Here is a 17637-nt window from a genome sequence, read left to right on the forward strand (position 1 = left end):
TACCACAAGTTGGCCTAGTGGTTAGCGTGTCTGTCTCTTGATCGGGAGGTTGTGAGTTCTACTCACGGTCGGGTCATACCAAAGACCATCATAAAAATGGTACCTACTGGTGTCTGGCAAGGCACGCTGCAATACAGATGTGAGTGGGGAGTCAAACTCTCGCAGTTACCAGAGGACTAGCCCCCCCCCCCCCCCCCCCCCCCCCCCCTGTAACCCTAGCTATGTAATAGATGAGAGGCCAAGGGCTACAGAAACGGAGATCAGCGCCGCCCTATGCGCCACATGGCGTGGGAAAGACTTTGATTTGATTTGTACATCATATGGACATTGCACATCATAAACACACCAAAGAGGATTGAAATCATTATTAACTTTATTACGTGTAAGAAGATGCAGGCTAAACATAGAACAGTTGTGGCTTCAATCAGTCAAGACATTATTGTTTGATCTGCTACACATTATTCTTGATTGTGTGCTGCTTCAAGACAATCTTTGTGATTTTGGCTGAGGCACTTGATAACATGCAGTTATGGTTATAATTCTCTGCAGATAAATATGCTATATGCTAATTGACATGGCTCAAGACAACAGAGGAGCAAAGGAAGTGGACTTTTAAGTCGTGGCCAAAGGCAGTCACATTTAAGAATAAAGGGAATTCCACTGAACCTCAGCTAAATGGCTTGATCTGGAGTTGAGTATCCTAAACAGCCGTGTGCCAGTAATAAATTTTCAACATTTTCTCACAGTTTATGACATTACCACAGTACCGGTATATAAAAATGACAATGTTTAGCAGGACCTTTTGTCATCGAGTGACATTTTAATCAAAAAGCCACTTCAGAGCTACAAATCTTTGTTTTTCAAAATGTAATACTGTACCTTCAAGGAGAAAGATATGGTACTGCCTTCAAATGCTAAAGCTTCTCCCCCAATGAGACAGACCAACAGCCCAAAAGTGCTGCCTGCCCAGGCGGTCTCCTGCCAAATGGAAAATTAATGATATTGTGCATGTTGATTATCACGATATGTTGTATAACTGATTATTGGCACAAGCCTCACCCTGAATTGCATTCAAGCTAGCATACTTGTATTTTGCCACTTCACTGTAAATGGATATAAATTATGATCATTTCAGTGTCAAGTAGTTCTTATGAGTAGCTTTGTCAGCATGCCTTCAAGCCAGGCTTCATTTCAGCAAACAGCATACATTAAATTCACACACCCCATCCATCATGATTATTAGAAAAATGTACAAAACCTAAAAGGTTCCCCCAAAAATATAACTTCCACAGGCCCATTCTCAAACTCATTCAGTGATCATTGTCCTAGTGTATTCAATATTTTGTTCTGGGAACAGATTTGTCCAGTGTTGAGTTGTTCTGCCTGGTCCTGGTGCTGTAGGTAGTTTCAGAGCTTGTAGAGTCTCTAGATGGTGTGCTTCAGTGTTGGGGTAAGTCCATTTAACCTGTCTTTGCATCCTGGATAGAGGTTTATCTGAAAGACAAGAGAAGAAATATTTTGAGGGATTCTAAAACTTACTTCCTCGTAGACATATAAAGTCTGAGTCTGTCTTTTTAAACAGTAGAGGTAAGTGCAGGACTGTTTTTAATCCCACTCCCATATGCTCCTGCAGAACCTTTTGACCAATCCTACCTGCTTCTGCAGATACTCTTGACCAATCCCTGCCATTCCTGCAGAAACTCTGTCCAATCATCCCTGCTCCCAGAGAAAATTTCACCAGTCTTGCTGAATCCCTCAGACCAGTTTAACCTCTTATGCCTGCTTCTGCAGAAAGCTTGAACAATCCCACCTGCTCCCTCAGAAAGTTTGACCAATCCCACGTGCTCCTACAAACACTCTTGACCAATGCTACCTGCTTCTGCAGAAAGTTTGACCAATCCCACCTGCTCTCTCAGAAGGTTTGACTATTACCGCCTGCTCCTACAGAAAGTTTCATCAATCCTGGCTGCTTTTTTGTTGGGTCCAGCAGATCATCAGGATCCCAGTCCCAATGCACACCACTGGCTAGAGCTGAGGTGCTTTGAAAACAACACTAATGCTAGCAGTGGCTTTTCTGTTCACATGAACGTGTAGACCCCTACGATTTGCTTGTGTTGCACGATACATCCCACAATAGCAACATAGCCAATTATGCTTTGGTTTCCAATTCACAATCTCCAAATAAACCAACAACAGATCAAAACCTATTACGATTACATCATTCAGGTGCCAAGGGTGATGTTGATAATATGCTGTGAGAAAGATTTGCAAGTTGAAGATGTCTGGTGGCAAAATATCAATAATGTCTCATTTTAACCCCTCATTTCCCTCAGCATAAGGTTACAGCGAGGGGTGTGGTTAGCACTTGTGGATTTTCTTATTATTTTATTTATGACAATTGCTTTTACTTCTTAATTTGTGAGAAGTTTTTTAGCACAAGACTGAGTTCAACTTCTTGTTTTCATTCAATGATAGATTAATATTTTTAGTTTCTTTTGCTTTTAGGTACAAAAATATAGTCTTTGAAGTGAAGCAAGCTCGTAATTATGTGTTTCTGTATGTTTCGGTAAGTCTTTGTGCTTTACTTCAGATTACTAATCTTGTATTATAACCTATATTATTCTATCCACATTCACTGGATATGAGCAATCGTGCACTCTGATTGGCTACTCTACTACTAGGATATCAGCTCATATACCGTGAGGAGAGAAAAACAAAATGGTGTGGTGTGTTGCTGAAACAACCAAGGACGAAATAAAAACTCTACTCAAAAACAAAACCCCCCAAAAATACAAAAAAAGAAACAAAATATGGAATGAAAGTATTTGACGGTAAGAACATATCTTTTTTTTCCAAGAATTATTATTATAGCATTTTTCACAAATTTCTACCGTCATTTTGCCAGTTTGTTTACATTCTTCATCTTTAAGCATTAAAATTTGTTGAATTTTTTTAGACTGGTTTAAAAGCTCAAAGAAGTTTGAAAACTACATAACTGAAATGTCCAAGGAAGAATTGAATAAATGTCTAAAGCTATTACATACCTCATCACGACAGCAAGACGGCACTTTCTACAACAAAACAAAACCAACACTAAAGTCAATTTGTGCAGCCATCGATAGGGTTTTAAGAAGTCTGCCTGAGTGGAAATGATTTTGTCAGACGTTTTGTATAAAGTTTTCATTTATAAAATTTGTAAAAAAAAATAAAAATGCTCTGTTTCTCAAAATCCAGTGAATGTGGATAGAATATAACAGTGATTCCACTCAATCTCATTGTACATGGCTTATAACCAACTCAGCTAAGCACCTCGTCGGCTATCGGCTCATGTATGACTTGATTTCATGGAATAACTGTTAAATAAGCTGATATGAGTTCCATGTACTTCAAGTACCATATGTATGTGTTTCGAACCAAAAGTCACAAAAGTCCTTGAATCTGCATGAAGTTGAGGAGCTGCATCTGTAATCTGACTGCCTATGTGTGCAGACCTGCAAATCATGCTAGTCATCTAGATGCTGTTCCTCCCAGGTGGACGTGGGGATGGCGCTGTACGGGTCCATGATGACTTTGGCACAGCGGATGATCATGGCCACCAGTAGCAGGCAGAGGAAGGCAATGCATGCCAGAGTCAAGCCCTGGTCCACATCCACAAACGCGGGGTCTGGCGTTGTCTCCTCCATCGCTTCTGCTTCGGTCTGTCCACATCGAGATGGACCAGTGCTACCATCCTGATCATTTATCTGAGAGAGGGAAGAAAGAGAAAACAGTTAACAGGACACACATCTGTCTCACAGTGTATAAACACTTAATATTGGTCCACTTTAAACAATAATAATAAATGTCTCTCAGAGAAATACAAATGTGCCAAGACTGGAGATCATGTTAACAGAGGCAAGTTATCCATTTGTAGCCCAAGTTGACCCCATTCTGGATACTGAGAGGAAATGGACTCCATCAGAAGCAACTGAGCAGGCAAAGGTGGCATTCAAGCACAGGGACATCGTGGGCTGAGTCCAGCAAGGGAGAAGTGGTCTTGGCCACACCAGTCTGGAACAAGGCTACTCGGTCTCAGAGATGCAGACTCATAATATAAGAGCTAAGTCAGCAGGAGGAGGCAGCAAGATGCACAAAGGCCATGGCTCAGGCAAGCCAAGGGCAATGGATGAGATGAAGTATGATGAAAGGCCCGCCAGCAAGCAGTCAAAGACCTTGCCAGAACTGCTGAAAAGGATAGTCAGTGACTCTGGATGAAGATGAAATACTCCATCTGGGCCTTCAAGTGAGTGAATGGCATTGAGGAGGTGAGCCCAGGACACCAGGATTCATTGCTGAACCCTCTGGAGCTGTTGTGGGTCTATTAATGAACCATCAAGGAAATAGGTTGCCCACTTGATAACAGTGAATATGAGGAACACATATTCACTAGTGTCATTGAGTGTCGTTGCTTTCCATGATGCTTTCATTTGGCTGAAAAGCTATGATTTGGCTGAAAAACAGAGCAGGCAAAACAGATTTGAAGTGAAATACAAGAAGCATTTTTGATGCTGAATAATAATCAACTAATGTTTCACGTCATAGAGCTACTGACTGTAGTACTGGCTGTTGTGAGTGGTTGTACGGTAATAGCAGTGCTTAATTTGTGAAGTGGGAGGTCCCGGAATGCAGGAGGTGGGTGGGTCTGGTGACTCAAAAAAAAAAAAAAGGCGGGGGGCGGTTTACTATAACTTTACGCACACACGCCTATTGCATGACATGTGTTGCAACAGCACCAGTTATCAAATCCTGGACAACAATGGACAACGCTCAGAATGTTCTCCAAACAGGCACTCAAGTTCACTCTCGCTCTCCACACATACATTAAAGCAGGGGTCGGGAACCTTTTGGCTGAGAGAGCCATGAAACCACATATTTTCAAATACATTTTCGTGAGAGCCATATATAAAAAGTGACGCTGAATACAACTAAAATGCATTTTTACGTATGACCAACAATTTGAGTGTAATATATTCTTTTTCATAATGAAGAGGCTCTTGACATGCTGTCTTCCTCCTGTCTCCCGCTGAATATTTTGATGCAAACATAGCTTAATATATTAAATTATATATTACATTTATCTTCTAAAATAACAGCCTGTACTCATATCACAACCGGTTTATTTCACCATTGGAGATCAGATCACACAAGACATGAGTTAAATGATTCATTTTAAGGATTTAAGTAGGGTATTTAAAAGCATAGCCTAGGATTTCAAGCATATTTCAAGTTTAAAAGCAGTGCCAGCAAACATAAGTGCCAGCAAACATAAGTGCAATCAATTCAAGTAATAGTTAAGAAATAAAGGGTTTACAAAACAAGTTGGAGAATTCATTTTAAAAATTTTAGTAAGCTTTCTTGTTTTTTTTTTTGCCATTTTTTCCACAGCGCAAGCTAACGGCTACAAAAAACCCGGTGTTCTATTGAGGTATTTCACCTGACGTCACAGGGTCACGTGACGCCCCGGTGTCCGCCATTTTGAAGGTCAAGCTAGCTAATGTCAACAACATAGTAGCTAGTATGTTACTGTAGCAATGTTTACGTTCAGTCATTTGGATGACTGTTAAAACCTTTCAGTCTCAAGTTTTTCCTTTACTGTATTTACTAGTTTACTGTAATTATGATCCGGCAGCTATTTACACCGGATCCAGTGTAAATAGCTGCTGGAGCGCGCTCTGGCTTGCTCCCCCTCAAATTAAGCAGCGCGCTCCGGCTTGCTCTGCGCTGCTTAATTTGAGGGGGAGCAAGCCAGAGCGCGCTCCGGAACCTCGGCCAGAGCACTCCGGGAGCAAGCCGGAGCGCGCTGCTTAATTTGAGGGGGAGCAAGCCGGAGCGTGCTCCAGAACCTCGGCCGGAGCACTCCGGGAGCAAGCCGGAGCGCGCTGCTTAATTTGAGGGGGAGCAAGCCGGAGCGTGCTCCGGCAGCTATTTACACTGGATCCGGTGTAAATAGCTGCCGGATCATAATTACAGTAAACTAGTAAATACAGTAAAGGAAAAACTTGAGACTGAAAGGTTTTAACAGTCATCCAAATGACTGAACGTAAACATTGCTACAGTAACATACTAGCTACTATGTTGTTGACATTAGCTAGTGCTAACAGCTAGCTGCTAGTACACTGCTACAACACAGACACCAACCCTAATAATACAGTTCTTGGTCATTGCCTGGTAACAGCAAATTTATAACGGGCCATGTCTCAACAGACTAAGAAGTTATTTCAATGACATTTAATAACATTTTGTTTATCCTGAGGACCAAAAGTAAATGAAAATGTGAACAAACCTTAGCTGTAATAAGATGGCGACCACCGGCTCCAGGGACGACCCACTGATGTAGGCATGTTACCCAGTCTGACACAAAATATTTGTAGGCATCCAAACTCTTATATGCTTTCAGATCAATACCTGTGTATGGCGATGGGTTTTGAACGACATAGGTATACAGATCATGTGGGCCGAAGTCAGGTAAAGACGAGGGCTTCGTGTACTTCCGTACGTCAGTGAACAATCCTGGTGGAAGCAAGTAAACGTCGTTCTCTAAGCCTGCTAACCTCAATTTTTGCAAATACCTCTCCCTCTGCTCGCCCTGTAAATGCCCTACGTCGCTGGATAGTGAAGGTGTTTTCTGCATCTCGCTCCTTTTTCTTTTATGTTTTTCGTTTGTCGCCTTCCTCGCATTCAAACTGATTCGAGCCGTGACGTCCAAAATGGCAGCCTAACGATGCATCACATGACTTGGTCACGTGGGTGAAAAACCTCAATTGAGCGGAAGTATACACCCCATGTCCCCCCCCCCCCCCCCCCCCCCCGCATAAATTTTGTGGATGTCATAGAAGAGAAATCAACAACAGATATCAAAATCAAAACCGAACACTAAACAAATTTTTATTTACTTATTTATTTAATTTATTGTTTGATTTTCTTCCCTTTGTGATAGCTGCCGGAACACCGAATGAAATGAAAATAGCTGCCGGATCCGACGACGGAGGTTCCGGATCTTGTTCCATCATGTTCCGGCTCAAATTAAGCCCTGGGTAATAGACAAAACACATACAGTACATACAGTACATATATTACCCATGTACTGTATGCTAGTAGCATTATACAGTAAGTATTCCTGTTCCTGGCACTGATAATACTATTATAACTGCTGCATAACAACTTAAGGTCTATAGCATAATTGCTAGTGCCACAGTGGCTCTGTTAGCTTATCTGTCATGTTGCTACCCAACACTGCTGACCTTGTTGTGGGACCACATAAACCATTTGAGTTGTTTTTGGCTCAGCCTTTGGCTGAAGGCTATCGAGGCACCTGTCTGTATGTGTATGTTTAACCGAGTTTAAGCATGTTTAAGAATGTAATTGACGTGCCAGCCTCAGGTAGCGATTCCACAGTTGTAGTGTGGCGCCACTGTGTACTGACTATATAAGTGCCATGTTACATAACATCAGTTCACAATGTAATCCTCCATGGCTGAGCGGTCTAGTGCGCTATTCAGGATAGGAACAGATTTTGCAACGTCAGTTCAAATCCTGGCATCGATGTAAAAGGCTGGGTTCAGACCTGTACAGGTCTCTAGTTCTGTTAGGTGACGGATAACTGGAGCTATGTGTGTACAGCAACTCTCTAGCTCTTTATCTATAGAGCAAAATATGAAGTGGACTGAGGCCACTCAGTTTTCACAATGAACCTCAAACAAAATGTACTCAGAGGACCTCCGAAGGACCTCATGGTCTCAGTACACTTTACTTGTTGGTCATTTAAGAGGGATCTGAATTCATTTGGCATGTGCACAAAAAACGCTGAGTCATGGACCTGAGACTACTCAGAGCACTGAAATGGACCTCAGACCATGGAGGATGCAAACTTTTTGCAAACCTAGAGAGATGTTTAGTTGTCAGGCCTGCGATAACTTGGCGACTTGTCCAGGGTGTACCCCGCCTCTCGCCCATAGTCAACTGGGATAGGCTCCAGCTTGCCTGTGACCCTGTAGAACAGGATAAAGTGGCTTCAGATAATGGATGGATGGAGATGTTTAGTGTTAGGCTGCCTGTACAATGAGTGTCTGTGTGTGTTTGTACACAGTGTTAAGATACTGAGCCAGATGAAGTGCATAAAAACTATCCATTTAACATCAGAATGTCTTTCTGAATAAGGAGTCCTGTGTACTCAGAGATTTCTGCAAAACCTCCTCCCTAAATGGCAAGTGATCAGTCAACAGAGGGATCGTGAGCAAAATACAAAATGGCCCAGTAAATCCTGGCTGCTTTCTGAAACCACTCTACACGCAACAGTGCTTGAAATTGCCACTGTTTCAATTTGTATCCATATTTTATACTTTACCACACAACCGGGATCTTACTTCCATCCTCTCAGGACATAACTCAACTTCATCTCATTAAACTCTGTGCCTTCAGACTATTAGAATTCCATATGGCTACTCCGCTTAGCTAATAGAGAATTTGTTTGTTGCTTTAGATCAATTCATCCATACTGAAAGGAAAAGAAGAGAGACATTGGACAGATGGCCTTTACACATCCAGCAGCCTGACTCGGTTCAAGTGCAATTTTTGGTAAAGCCGATTCTCGAGGTCCTCACTACTGTGCAGTCGACACTCTTAGAGGGTTCTTAGGATTATTAGCTTCCTGAAAGGGTTCTACTTTTTGACAAGGAAACGCTTTCTAAAAGGGATTATGCTTTCTGACTAAGAAACATTGGGTTGTCATAGAGCCATGAAAGGAAAACGACACCATGAAATGCATTAAGTAGGTTTATATTAAAATATTTGTGATGTGTTTAATGACTGATGATAATTTGGTGGTTGATCAAGTATTTTCATTGTTTTAGTCTGTCTTATTGCCGTCATGGAGTTATATTCTTTGACAGTTACAGTTGTGTTAAACAGGAAAAGAAAATTCACCAATGTCAACCATAAATGATAGTGATCAGGTTTCCCTTTTAACTCCGAAAAGTAAAAGTGTGAGAGCTTCACTCACCCTTTTCCAGAGACATTGAATATCGTACTAATGAGAAAGCCAACAAAGAAATAGTGAACAGAAAATGCTGGAGTCCAGTTCCAGAATGCAATGCAGCTATATAGTATTTAAGAGTCATAAAGTCTGAGAATGTATTTTATTTCAGCTGCATTGTTACCAATATCTCATCTCATCTCATTATCTCTAGCCGCTTTATCCTGTTCTACAGGGTCGCAGGCAAGCTGGAGCCTATCCCAGCTGACTACGGGCGAAAGGCGGGGTACACCCTGGACAAGTCGCCAGGTCGTCACAGGGCTGACACATAGACACAGACAACCATTCACACTCACATTCACACCTACGGTCAATTTAGAGTCACCAGTTAACCTAAACTGCATGTCTTTGGACTGTGGGGGAAACCGGAGCACCCGGAGGAAACCCACGCGGACACAGGGAGAACATGCAAACTCCACACAGAAAGGCCCTCGTCGGCCACGGGGCTCGAACCCAGAACCTTCTTGCTGTGAGGCGACAGCGCTAACCACTACACCACCGTGCCGCCCGTTACCAATATCTCATCTCATCTCATCTCATTATCTCTAGCCGCTTTATCCTGTTCTACAGGGTCGCAGGCAAGCTGGAGCCTATCCCAGCTGACTACGGGCGAAAGGCGGGGTACACCCTGGACAAGTCGCCAGGTCGTCACAGGGCTGACACATAGACACAGACAACCATTCACACTCACATTCACACCTACGGTCAATTTAGAGTCACCAGTTAACCTAAACTGCATGTCTTTGGACTGTGGGGGAAACCGGAGCACCCGGAGGAAACCCACGCGGACACAGGGAGAACATGCAAACTCCACACAGAAAGGCCCTCGTCGGCCACGGGGCTCGAACCCAGAACCTTCTTGCTGTGAGGCGACAGCGCTAACCACTACACCACCGTGCCGCCCGTTACCAATATATAAATATTTATTGAAATACGCACATAAATGCCCTTTATCTGCATGAAGGATCCTCTTGATGGCTTTTTACTACCTCTGACAACTTTGTTGGAGGAGGTTATGTTTTTGTCTTCATTTGTTTGCCTGTTCCCAACATAACTCAAAAAGTAGTGAATGGATTTTGGAAATTTTGAGAAAAAGTGGGCCATGGGCCAAGGAACAATTGGTTAGATTTTGATGCAAGTCTGGATGTGTATGTGGATTCAGGATTTTTTTTTTTGTCTTTTCCCAACATGACTCAAAAAGTAGTGAATGGATTTTGATGAAATTTTGAGGAAAGCTGAGCCATGGACCAAGGAACAATTGACTAGATTTTGATTCAAATCCGAATATGTGGCTTGGCTGAGGTATGCACTCTACCGAGTGTCATTTTACTTTCCACTTGTTACCCTCTGGTGAAAATGATCGAAACATAATCTTTGTAATATAAACATGATGTCAAAAAATGATTTCCATATCAATAAACAAAAAAGAAAAACTAAACTCCCCTCACATTTTCTTATTAGGGGAAAACAAATGCGTATGTAATCAAATGGTACAAATGTACAACACATATTGTCAAAAGATCATACGGAAACAAAATTCTTTTTAAAGTTTGTTCTTGTATTAGTGTGTAAATGAAACAAAAAAACAACTTTTAATTAGTTTGTGCTTGAAGTAGAATAATCTACATGAGGCCAGATATACTGTACAGCTTGAAATAAGATGACTTTTTCTTTTTACCTTCAGATAAAATGGCTGCTTTTATTTTTTTCCACCAATCCTGGTTTACTTCACTGTCCAGCACAATTTGTCCTTGTTTACAGAGTTTGCCTTTCTTTTTACACCTTCGGGATCCTAGCAACCTTCTCCCCTTGAATAGGCACTGTCGTTGGCACTTGTGTCCTTATTTCTCCTCCACTAGGCATATTGTCACAGATGAATTGTTTAAATCTGGCCCTCGGGGCTAGTAACGAATCATTCAGGTACCACTACTTGTCTTTTAAAGCCTATTCAGGGAACAGGACACTCTTGCATCAGCAGGTTTGAGGATTTTCCTCACACATATAGAGCTCTGTCTTTTGAGGGAAAAACAAAACAAAAAGTAAGGGCTCATAGCAACAGTAACCTTGGTGATGCCATTTGCAATTTAATGAAGAGTTGACCAAAAACATGAAGCTGGAAACCTTTATTCTTTGAACAAATTTGAGCCCAGAGCCCTGTTCACTTCAAGACAGACTTAATGGGCTTAGCATCATACTCACACTGAGAATTAAATTAAGGAAAACGCTTAATCAAAGCTATGTGTACAGATAATAATAATAATAATAATAATAATAATAATAATAATAAAACCCCAGTTCCATAAATTTGGGACGCTGTGTAAAACATAAATAAAAAAAAAAACAATATGACAATTTGCAAATCATGGAAACCCTATATCTCATCTCATCTCATTATCTCTAGCCGCTTTATCCTTCTACAGGGTCGCAGGCAAGCTGGAGCCTATCCCAGCTGACTACGGGCGAAAGGCGGGGTACACCCTGGACAAGTCGCCAGGTCATCACAGGGCTGACACATAGACACAGACAACCATTCACACTCACATTCACACCTACGGTCAATTTAGAGTCACCAGTTAACCTAACCTGCATGTCTTTGGACTGTGGGGGAAACCGGAGTACCCGGAGGAAACCCACGCGGACACGGGGAGAACATGCAAACTCCACACAGAAAGGCCCTCGCCGGCCCCGGGGCTCGAACCCGGACCTTCTTACTGTGAGGCGACAGCGCTAACCACTACACCACCGTGCCGCCCGGAAACCCTATATTTCATTGAAAATAGTACAAAGACAACATATGACGTGTTGAAACTGAGAAATTGTATTGTTTTTTGAAAAATATATGCTCATTTTGAGTTTGATGTCAGCAACATGTTTCAAAAAAGTTGGAATGGGGCATGTTTACCACTGTGTTGCATCACCTCTACTTTTAACAGCACTCTGTAAACGTTTGGGAACTGAGGAGACCAATTGCTGTAGAAAGAGAAATGTTGTCCCATTCTGGCTTGATATACAATTTCAGTTGCTCAACAGTTCGGGTCTCCTTTGTCATATTTTGCGTTTCATAATGCGCCAAATGTTTTAAATGGGAGACAGGTCTGGACTGCAGGTAGGCCAGTTTAGCACCTGGATTCTTTTATTACGGATCCATGCAGTTGTAATATGTGCAGAAAGCGGTTTGGCATTGTCTTGCTGAAAGAAGGAAGGCCTTCCCTGAAAAAGATGTTGTCTGGATGGCAGCATATTGCTCTGAAACATGTATATATCATTCAGCATTAATGATGCCTTCCCAGATGTACAAGCTACTCATGTCATGTGCACTAATGCACCCTCATATGATCAAAGATGCTAGCTTTTGAACTGTACATTGATGATAAACCTGATAACTGATAACGTTTTACAGTGTCCCAAATGTCAACAGGGAAAATGATGAAATTCAGGGTGTGGAAAGTAACAAAGTAGATTATAGTACATGGTTCATTTTACTTTCAGTTGAGGTTTGTTTTGTTTTATTTATTTATTTATTACAAAAAAGCTATTCAAATTTATAATGCATTTAATTCAGAAAGAGTCTAAGCCCATTAAAAACCAATGTTTTCAAATCTCATCTCATTATCTGTAGCCACTTTATCCTGTTCTACAGGGTCACAGGCAAGCTGGAGCCTATCCCAGCTGACTACGGGCAAGAGGCGGGGTACACCCTGGACAAGTCGCCAGGTCATCACAGGGCTGACACATAGACACAGACAACCATTCACACCTACGGTCAATTTAGAGTCACCAGTTAACCTAACCTGCATGTCTTTGGGGGAAACTGGAGCACCCGGAGGAAACCCACGCAGACAACATGCAAACTCCACACAGAAAGGCCCTCACCGACCACGAACCCGGACCTTCTTGCTGTGAGGCGACAGCGCTAACCACTACACCACCGTGCCGCCCGATCACCTATATGTGCTTTTTAAACATCTAGCTCCAAAGTTGGTCTAAACCCCCACCCCAGCCCTCATTTGCTGTTATAATAACCTGTTCAGTGGGGTTGAAGTCAGGGCTCTGTGCAGGCCACTCGAAATCTTCCACACCAAATTTGGTGCTAGGTATCCAGATGCATGTTATCTTAAGATGTCCCTTCATTTGGAAACACATACAGTATTTAAATAAATAAAACATATTTAAAGTGCTGCTACAGCCTATAAGTAACACCCAGGATAATGTATAATATCTAATTCCTCAGATATATTATGTTTTACACAACATTTTACATATAATAGAGCTATAACATGGGTAGCCATGGCCTAAAGATTAGAGAAGCAGCCTCGGGCCCAAAAGGGTTGCTGGTTTGATTCCCTAAACTAGCAGAAAAGTTCATGGCTGAAGTGCCCTTGACCAAGGCGCCTAACGCTCAACTGATCCCCTGGTGCTGTGTGTGTGTGCACGCGCTCATTGTACATTGCTCTGGATAAGCAAGTCTGCTAAATGCCCATAATGTAAATGTTTTAATTAGTTGTGTTAGCTGTAGACATATGAAAAAAGCTATTTTTAAAGTAACTTAGTTATTTTTCACCCTGTGACTTTTTTCCCTTTTACTTGAGTAATTTTCTTTATGACTGCTTTTTCATTTTACCCAAAAGACTTATAAATACAGTCGCTGGACTTTTACTCCAGTCAGTATATTTCATCCTCTTTCCACCACTTCTGAATTTATAGTGGATTTACAGTACATGCCCACTGTATTAGTGACTGGGGCACACGATGTACTTTTAAATTATTCCATTTCACACCTTTTTTCATTAGTTCTATCAAGTGAAGTCTTGAGAGTTTTTTGCTTTTGAAAGGTGCTTTTCATGATAACTGCCACAGTTAGCCAAATGAGCAGCAGGCTGTAATTGTGAAGACATTTTTACAAGACAGACAATAAGACTAAGACATGCTGTATTTCCAAACTACAAAGACATTCACTCTTGTGTGTCAAAATAAGAATGTTTGTAAAGTTACAACACAGTTTTGTGGTTGTATATGTGTGGCAGCGGGGGCGTGGTCAAGCGCCGGTCTGTGACAGGAGGGGGGAGTCAGGGAAGGTAAGTGGCAGGATCACTACACCTGACGGCAATTAACCTGTGTTTGTGTGTGTCTCCCCAGTGACCGCGCCCTATTTAAGGAGGGAGAGTGGGAGCGGAAGAGAGCTTCCCCGGACGAGAACACTCGAGTGTGTGTGTGTGTGTCTCTAACGTTTAAATTGTCAGACTGAAAAGTGCGGCAATAAAGCTGATATTTAACCCTGATCTCTGTCCTGCTGTCCTCTGTGCTCCACCCCCACGTACGGAATGTTTACAGTGGTGCCGAAACCCGGGACCGTGGAGCACCAACCAAGCAGCCCCATGGAATCCTCCCCGTTCGCCGACCTGGTCCACGCCCTCGCCACGGCCCAGCAAAGCCAGCACCAGGCGCTCGTCACACTCCGGAAGGAACAAGAGCGGCGCTTTGAAGCCCTGGTGCTGGCCCAGCAGGAAGACCGCGAGGCGTTCCAGCACCTCCTCGCGTCGGCGGGGTCCACCAGCGCTCCGGCCGTGGGCCCGTCTCCCCTCACCGTCACCAAGATGGGCCCGCAGGACAACCCCGAGGCATTCATCACGCTCTTTGAACAGGTCGCAGAAGCCTCGGGGTGGCCGATTGAGCAGCGCACGGCGCGCCTCCTCCCCCTCCTAACGGGAGAGGCACAGCTGGCCGCGCTACAGCTCCCCGCCGACCGCCGGCTGGCCTACGCGGACCTCCGCCGGGCCGTCCTCCAGCGCGTGGGGCGCACACCAGAGCAACAGCGCCAGCGCTTCCGTGCTCTGCGATTGGAGGAAGTTGGCTGGCCATTCGCGTTCGGCCAGCAGCTCCGGGACGCCTGCTGGCGGTGGTTGAGGGCCAACAACCGCGACGCCGAGGGGATCATCGACCAGGTGGTGCTGGAACAATTCATCGCCTGCTTACCAGCAGGAACCGCGGAGTGGGTCCAGTGCCACTGCCCGGCGTCGCTGGATCAGGCAGTGGAGCTGGTGGAGGATCATCTGGCGGCTGTTCTGGCGGCAGGACAGGAGACTACGTCGACCCTTCTCTCTTCTTCTCTCTCTCTCTCTCCCCCTCCTTCTGTGTCCCATCCTCGCCCCATCCCCCCACCGCAGAGACAGGGGCCGGCTCCACCCCAGCCGGCCCGCCGCACCCGCGGTGCCCTCCCGTTTCTCCCTTCTGTGTCTGTCTCTCCCCCCCCCCCAGGTGAGTGAGCCCCAGAACACCGGTGCAGAGGGAAAGCCTGGGCCGGTTTACTGGCGCTGCGGGGAGCCGGGCCACCTTCAACAGCAGTGCACGGCAATGGAAGTGGGCGCGGTGGTCCGGATCCCCGACGCGCCAGAGGCCGCCCTCGATCGGGCCGGAGTGTATCGCATACCGGTGAGTATCCAAGGGGCTACATATCAGGCGTTGGTGGATTCTGGTTGTAATCAGACCTCAATCCGCCAAAGCCTGGTGCAAAACGAGGCATTGGGGGGAGCACAGGGGGTGAAGGTGTTGTGTGTGCACGGGGATATTCACAGCTACCCTTTGGTGTCGGTCCACATTTTTTTCAGAGGGGAAAAAATTATAGTGAAGGCAGCGGTTAATCCTCGCCTTACTCACTCTTTAATTTTGGGGACTGATTGGCCGGGATTCCGGGGGTTAATGACATGCCTAGTAAAGAGTGGGTCCTGCCGTTTGACAGAGGGAGGTCCCGGTGTCGCTTTGGCGGGAGCAGCTGTCACAGGGCCGTCTACATCATCTCCGCGTCAGTGTGAGGAGCCGCCGGCTCCTCCTCTCTCTATTGGGGAATCCCTCGCGGATTTCCCATTAGAACAATCATGAGACGAGACTCTGCGACATGCGTTTGACCAAGTGAGAGTAAACGATGGTCAAACGCTCCAGCCAAACGCCACCCCGTCCTTCCCCTACTTCGCGATTATTAAGGATAGATTATACCGAGTGATGCAGGACACTCAAACTAAAGAGCGAGTCACGCAGCTGTTGATTCCAAAGAGCCGCCGGGAATTGGTATTCCAGGCAGCTCACTTTAATCCCATGGCTGGACACTTAGGGCAGGATAAGACACTAGCCCAAATAATGGCCCGATTCTATTGGCCGGGGATTCGCGGCGATGTTCGTAGGTGGTGTACGGCATGCCGCGAATGCCAGTTAGTAAATCCAGCGGCCATTCCAAAAGCGCCTTTGCGCCCTCTTCCTTTGATCGAGACCCCGTTTGAGAGAGTTGGGATGGATCTCGTCGGGCCATTAGATCGGTCGGCACGAGGGTACCGCTTTATATTAGTTCTGGTGGACTATGCAATGCGATACCCGGAAGCAGTGCCTCTGCGCAATATCTCAGCACGCAGTATTGCAGAGGCACTCTTCCGCATCATCTCCCAAGTCGGAATCCCGAAAGAGATTCTGACTGATCAGGGCACTACATTTATGTCACGAACACTACACGAACTGTATGGGTTATTGGGGATTAAGCCGATCCGCACCAATGTGTATCACCCACAAACAGACGGTTTAGTAGAACGGTTCAACCGCACCCTCAAAAATATCATTAAAAAATTCGTCAGTGAGGACGCACGTAATTGGGATAAGTGGCTCAAGCCCTTGTTGTTCTCAGTGCGAGAGGTTCCCCAAGCCTCCACGGGGTTCTCCCTGTTTGAATTATTATATGGGCATAAGCCTCGCAGCATCCTAGACGTGCTGCGGGAAAATTGGGAGGAGGGACCTTCACAAAGCAAGAATGAAATCCAATACGTTATGGACCTGCATGCAAAACTCCACACGCTCACCCACCTAACCCAGGAGAATTTGTGGCAGGCCCAGGAACGGCAATCCCGCCTGTACAACAAGGGTACGCGCCTTAGGGAGTTCACACCGGGAGATAAAGTACTCGTACTGTTGCCCACGTCGAGCTCCAAATTGATCGCCAAGTGGCAAGGGCCCTTTGAGGTCACACGGCGGGTTGGGGACGTCAACTATGAGGTTAGGCGAACGGACAGGGGTGGGGCACTACAAATTTACCACCTCAACCTGCTTAAACTCTGGACTGAGGAGGTCCCCGTGGCATTGGTGTCGGTGGTTCTGGAGAAGGCGGAGCTGGGACCGGAGGTTCAAAAGAGGGCATTGGCATCCCGCACCTCTCCGGTCCCCTGTGGAGACCACCTCTCCCCAACCCAACTCACAGAGGTCGCCCAGTTGCAAGCCGAGTTTTCGGACGTGTTCTCGGCCCTGCCTGGTTGCACCAACCTCATAGAGCACCACATAGAGATGCCCCTGGGGGTGGTAGCGCGTAGCCGCCCTTACAGGCTCCCCGAACACAAAAAAAAGGTGGTTCGGGAAGAACTTGAGACCATGCTCGAAATGGGCATCATCAAGGAGTCCCACAGTGACTGGAGCAGCCCGGTGGTCTTGGTACCCAAGGCCGACGGGTCGGTCCGGTTCTGTGTGGACTATAGAAAAGTCAACGCGGTGTCTAAATTCGATGCGTACCCGATGCCTCGTATTGATGAGTTGCTCGA

General features: G+C 45.0%; 1 protein-coding gene across 2 annotated transcripts in view; it reads right to left on the reverse strand.

The window, feature by feature from the left end:
* The window catches only part of LOC132898809 (cortexin domain-containing 1 protein), a 59116-nt gene that overhangs the window by 10590 nt on the left and 30889 nt on the right, over nucleotides 1–17637 (reverse strand). Inside the window, exons 2-4 of one of the 2 annotated variants that reach the window (XM_060940476.1) lie at nucleotides 3492–3743; nucleotides 3045–3071; nucleotides 880–1494 (exon numbers count right to left, since the gene is read on the reverse strand). In XM_060940476.1, coding sequence (XP_060796459.1) covers nucleotides 3504–3683 — 180 coding nt within the window. In that variant the 5' untranslated portion in view covers nucleotides 3684–3743 and the 3' untranslated portion in view covers nucleotides 880–1494; nucleotides 3045–3071; nucleotides 3492–3503. The remainder of the gene's footprint in view (nucleotides 1–879; nucleotides 1495–3044; nucleotides 3072–3491; nucleotides 3744–17637) is intronic. The other variant, XM_060940475.1, reaches the window with a different exon arrangement.

This window comes from Neoarius graeffei, chromosome 15 (genome assembly GCF_027579695.1).
Source record: "Neoarius graeffei isolate fNeoGra1 chromosome 15, fNeoGra1.pri, whole genome shotgun sequence".
NCBI classification, from domain to species: Eukaryota; Metazoa; Chordata; class Actinopteri; order Siluriformes; family Ariidae; genus Neoarius; species Neoarius graeffei.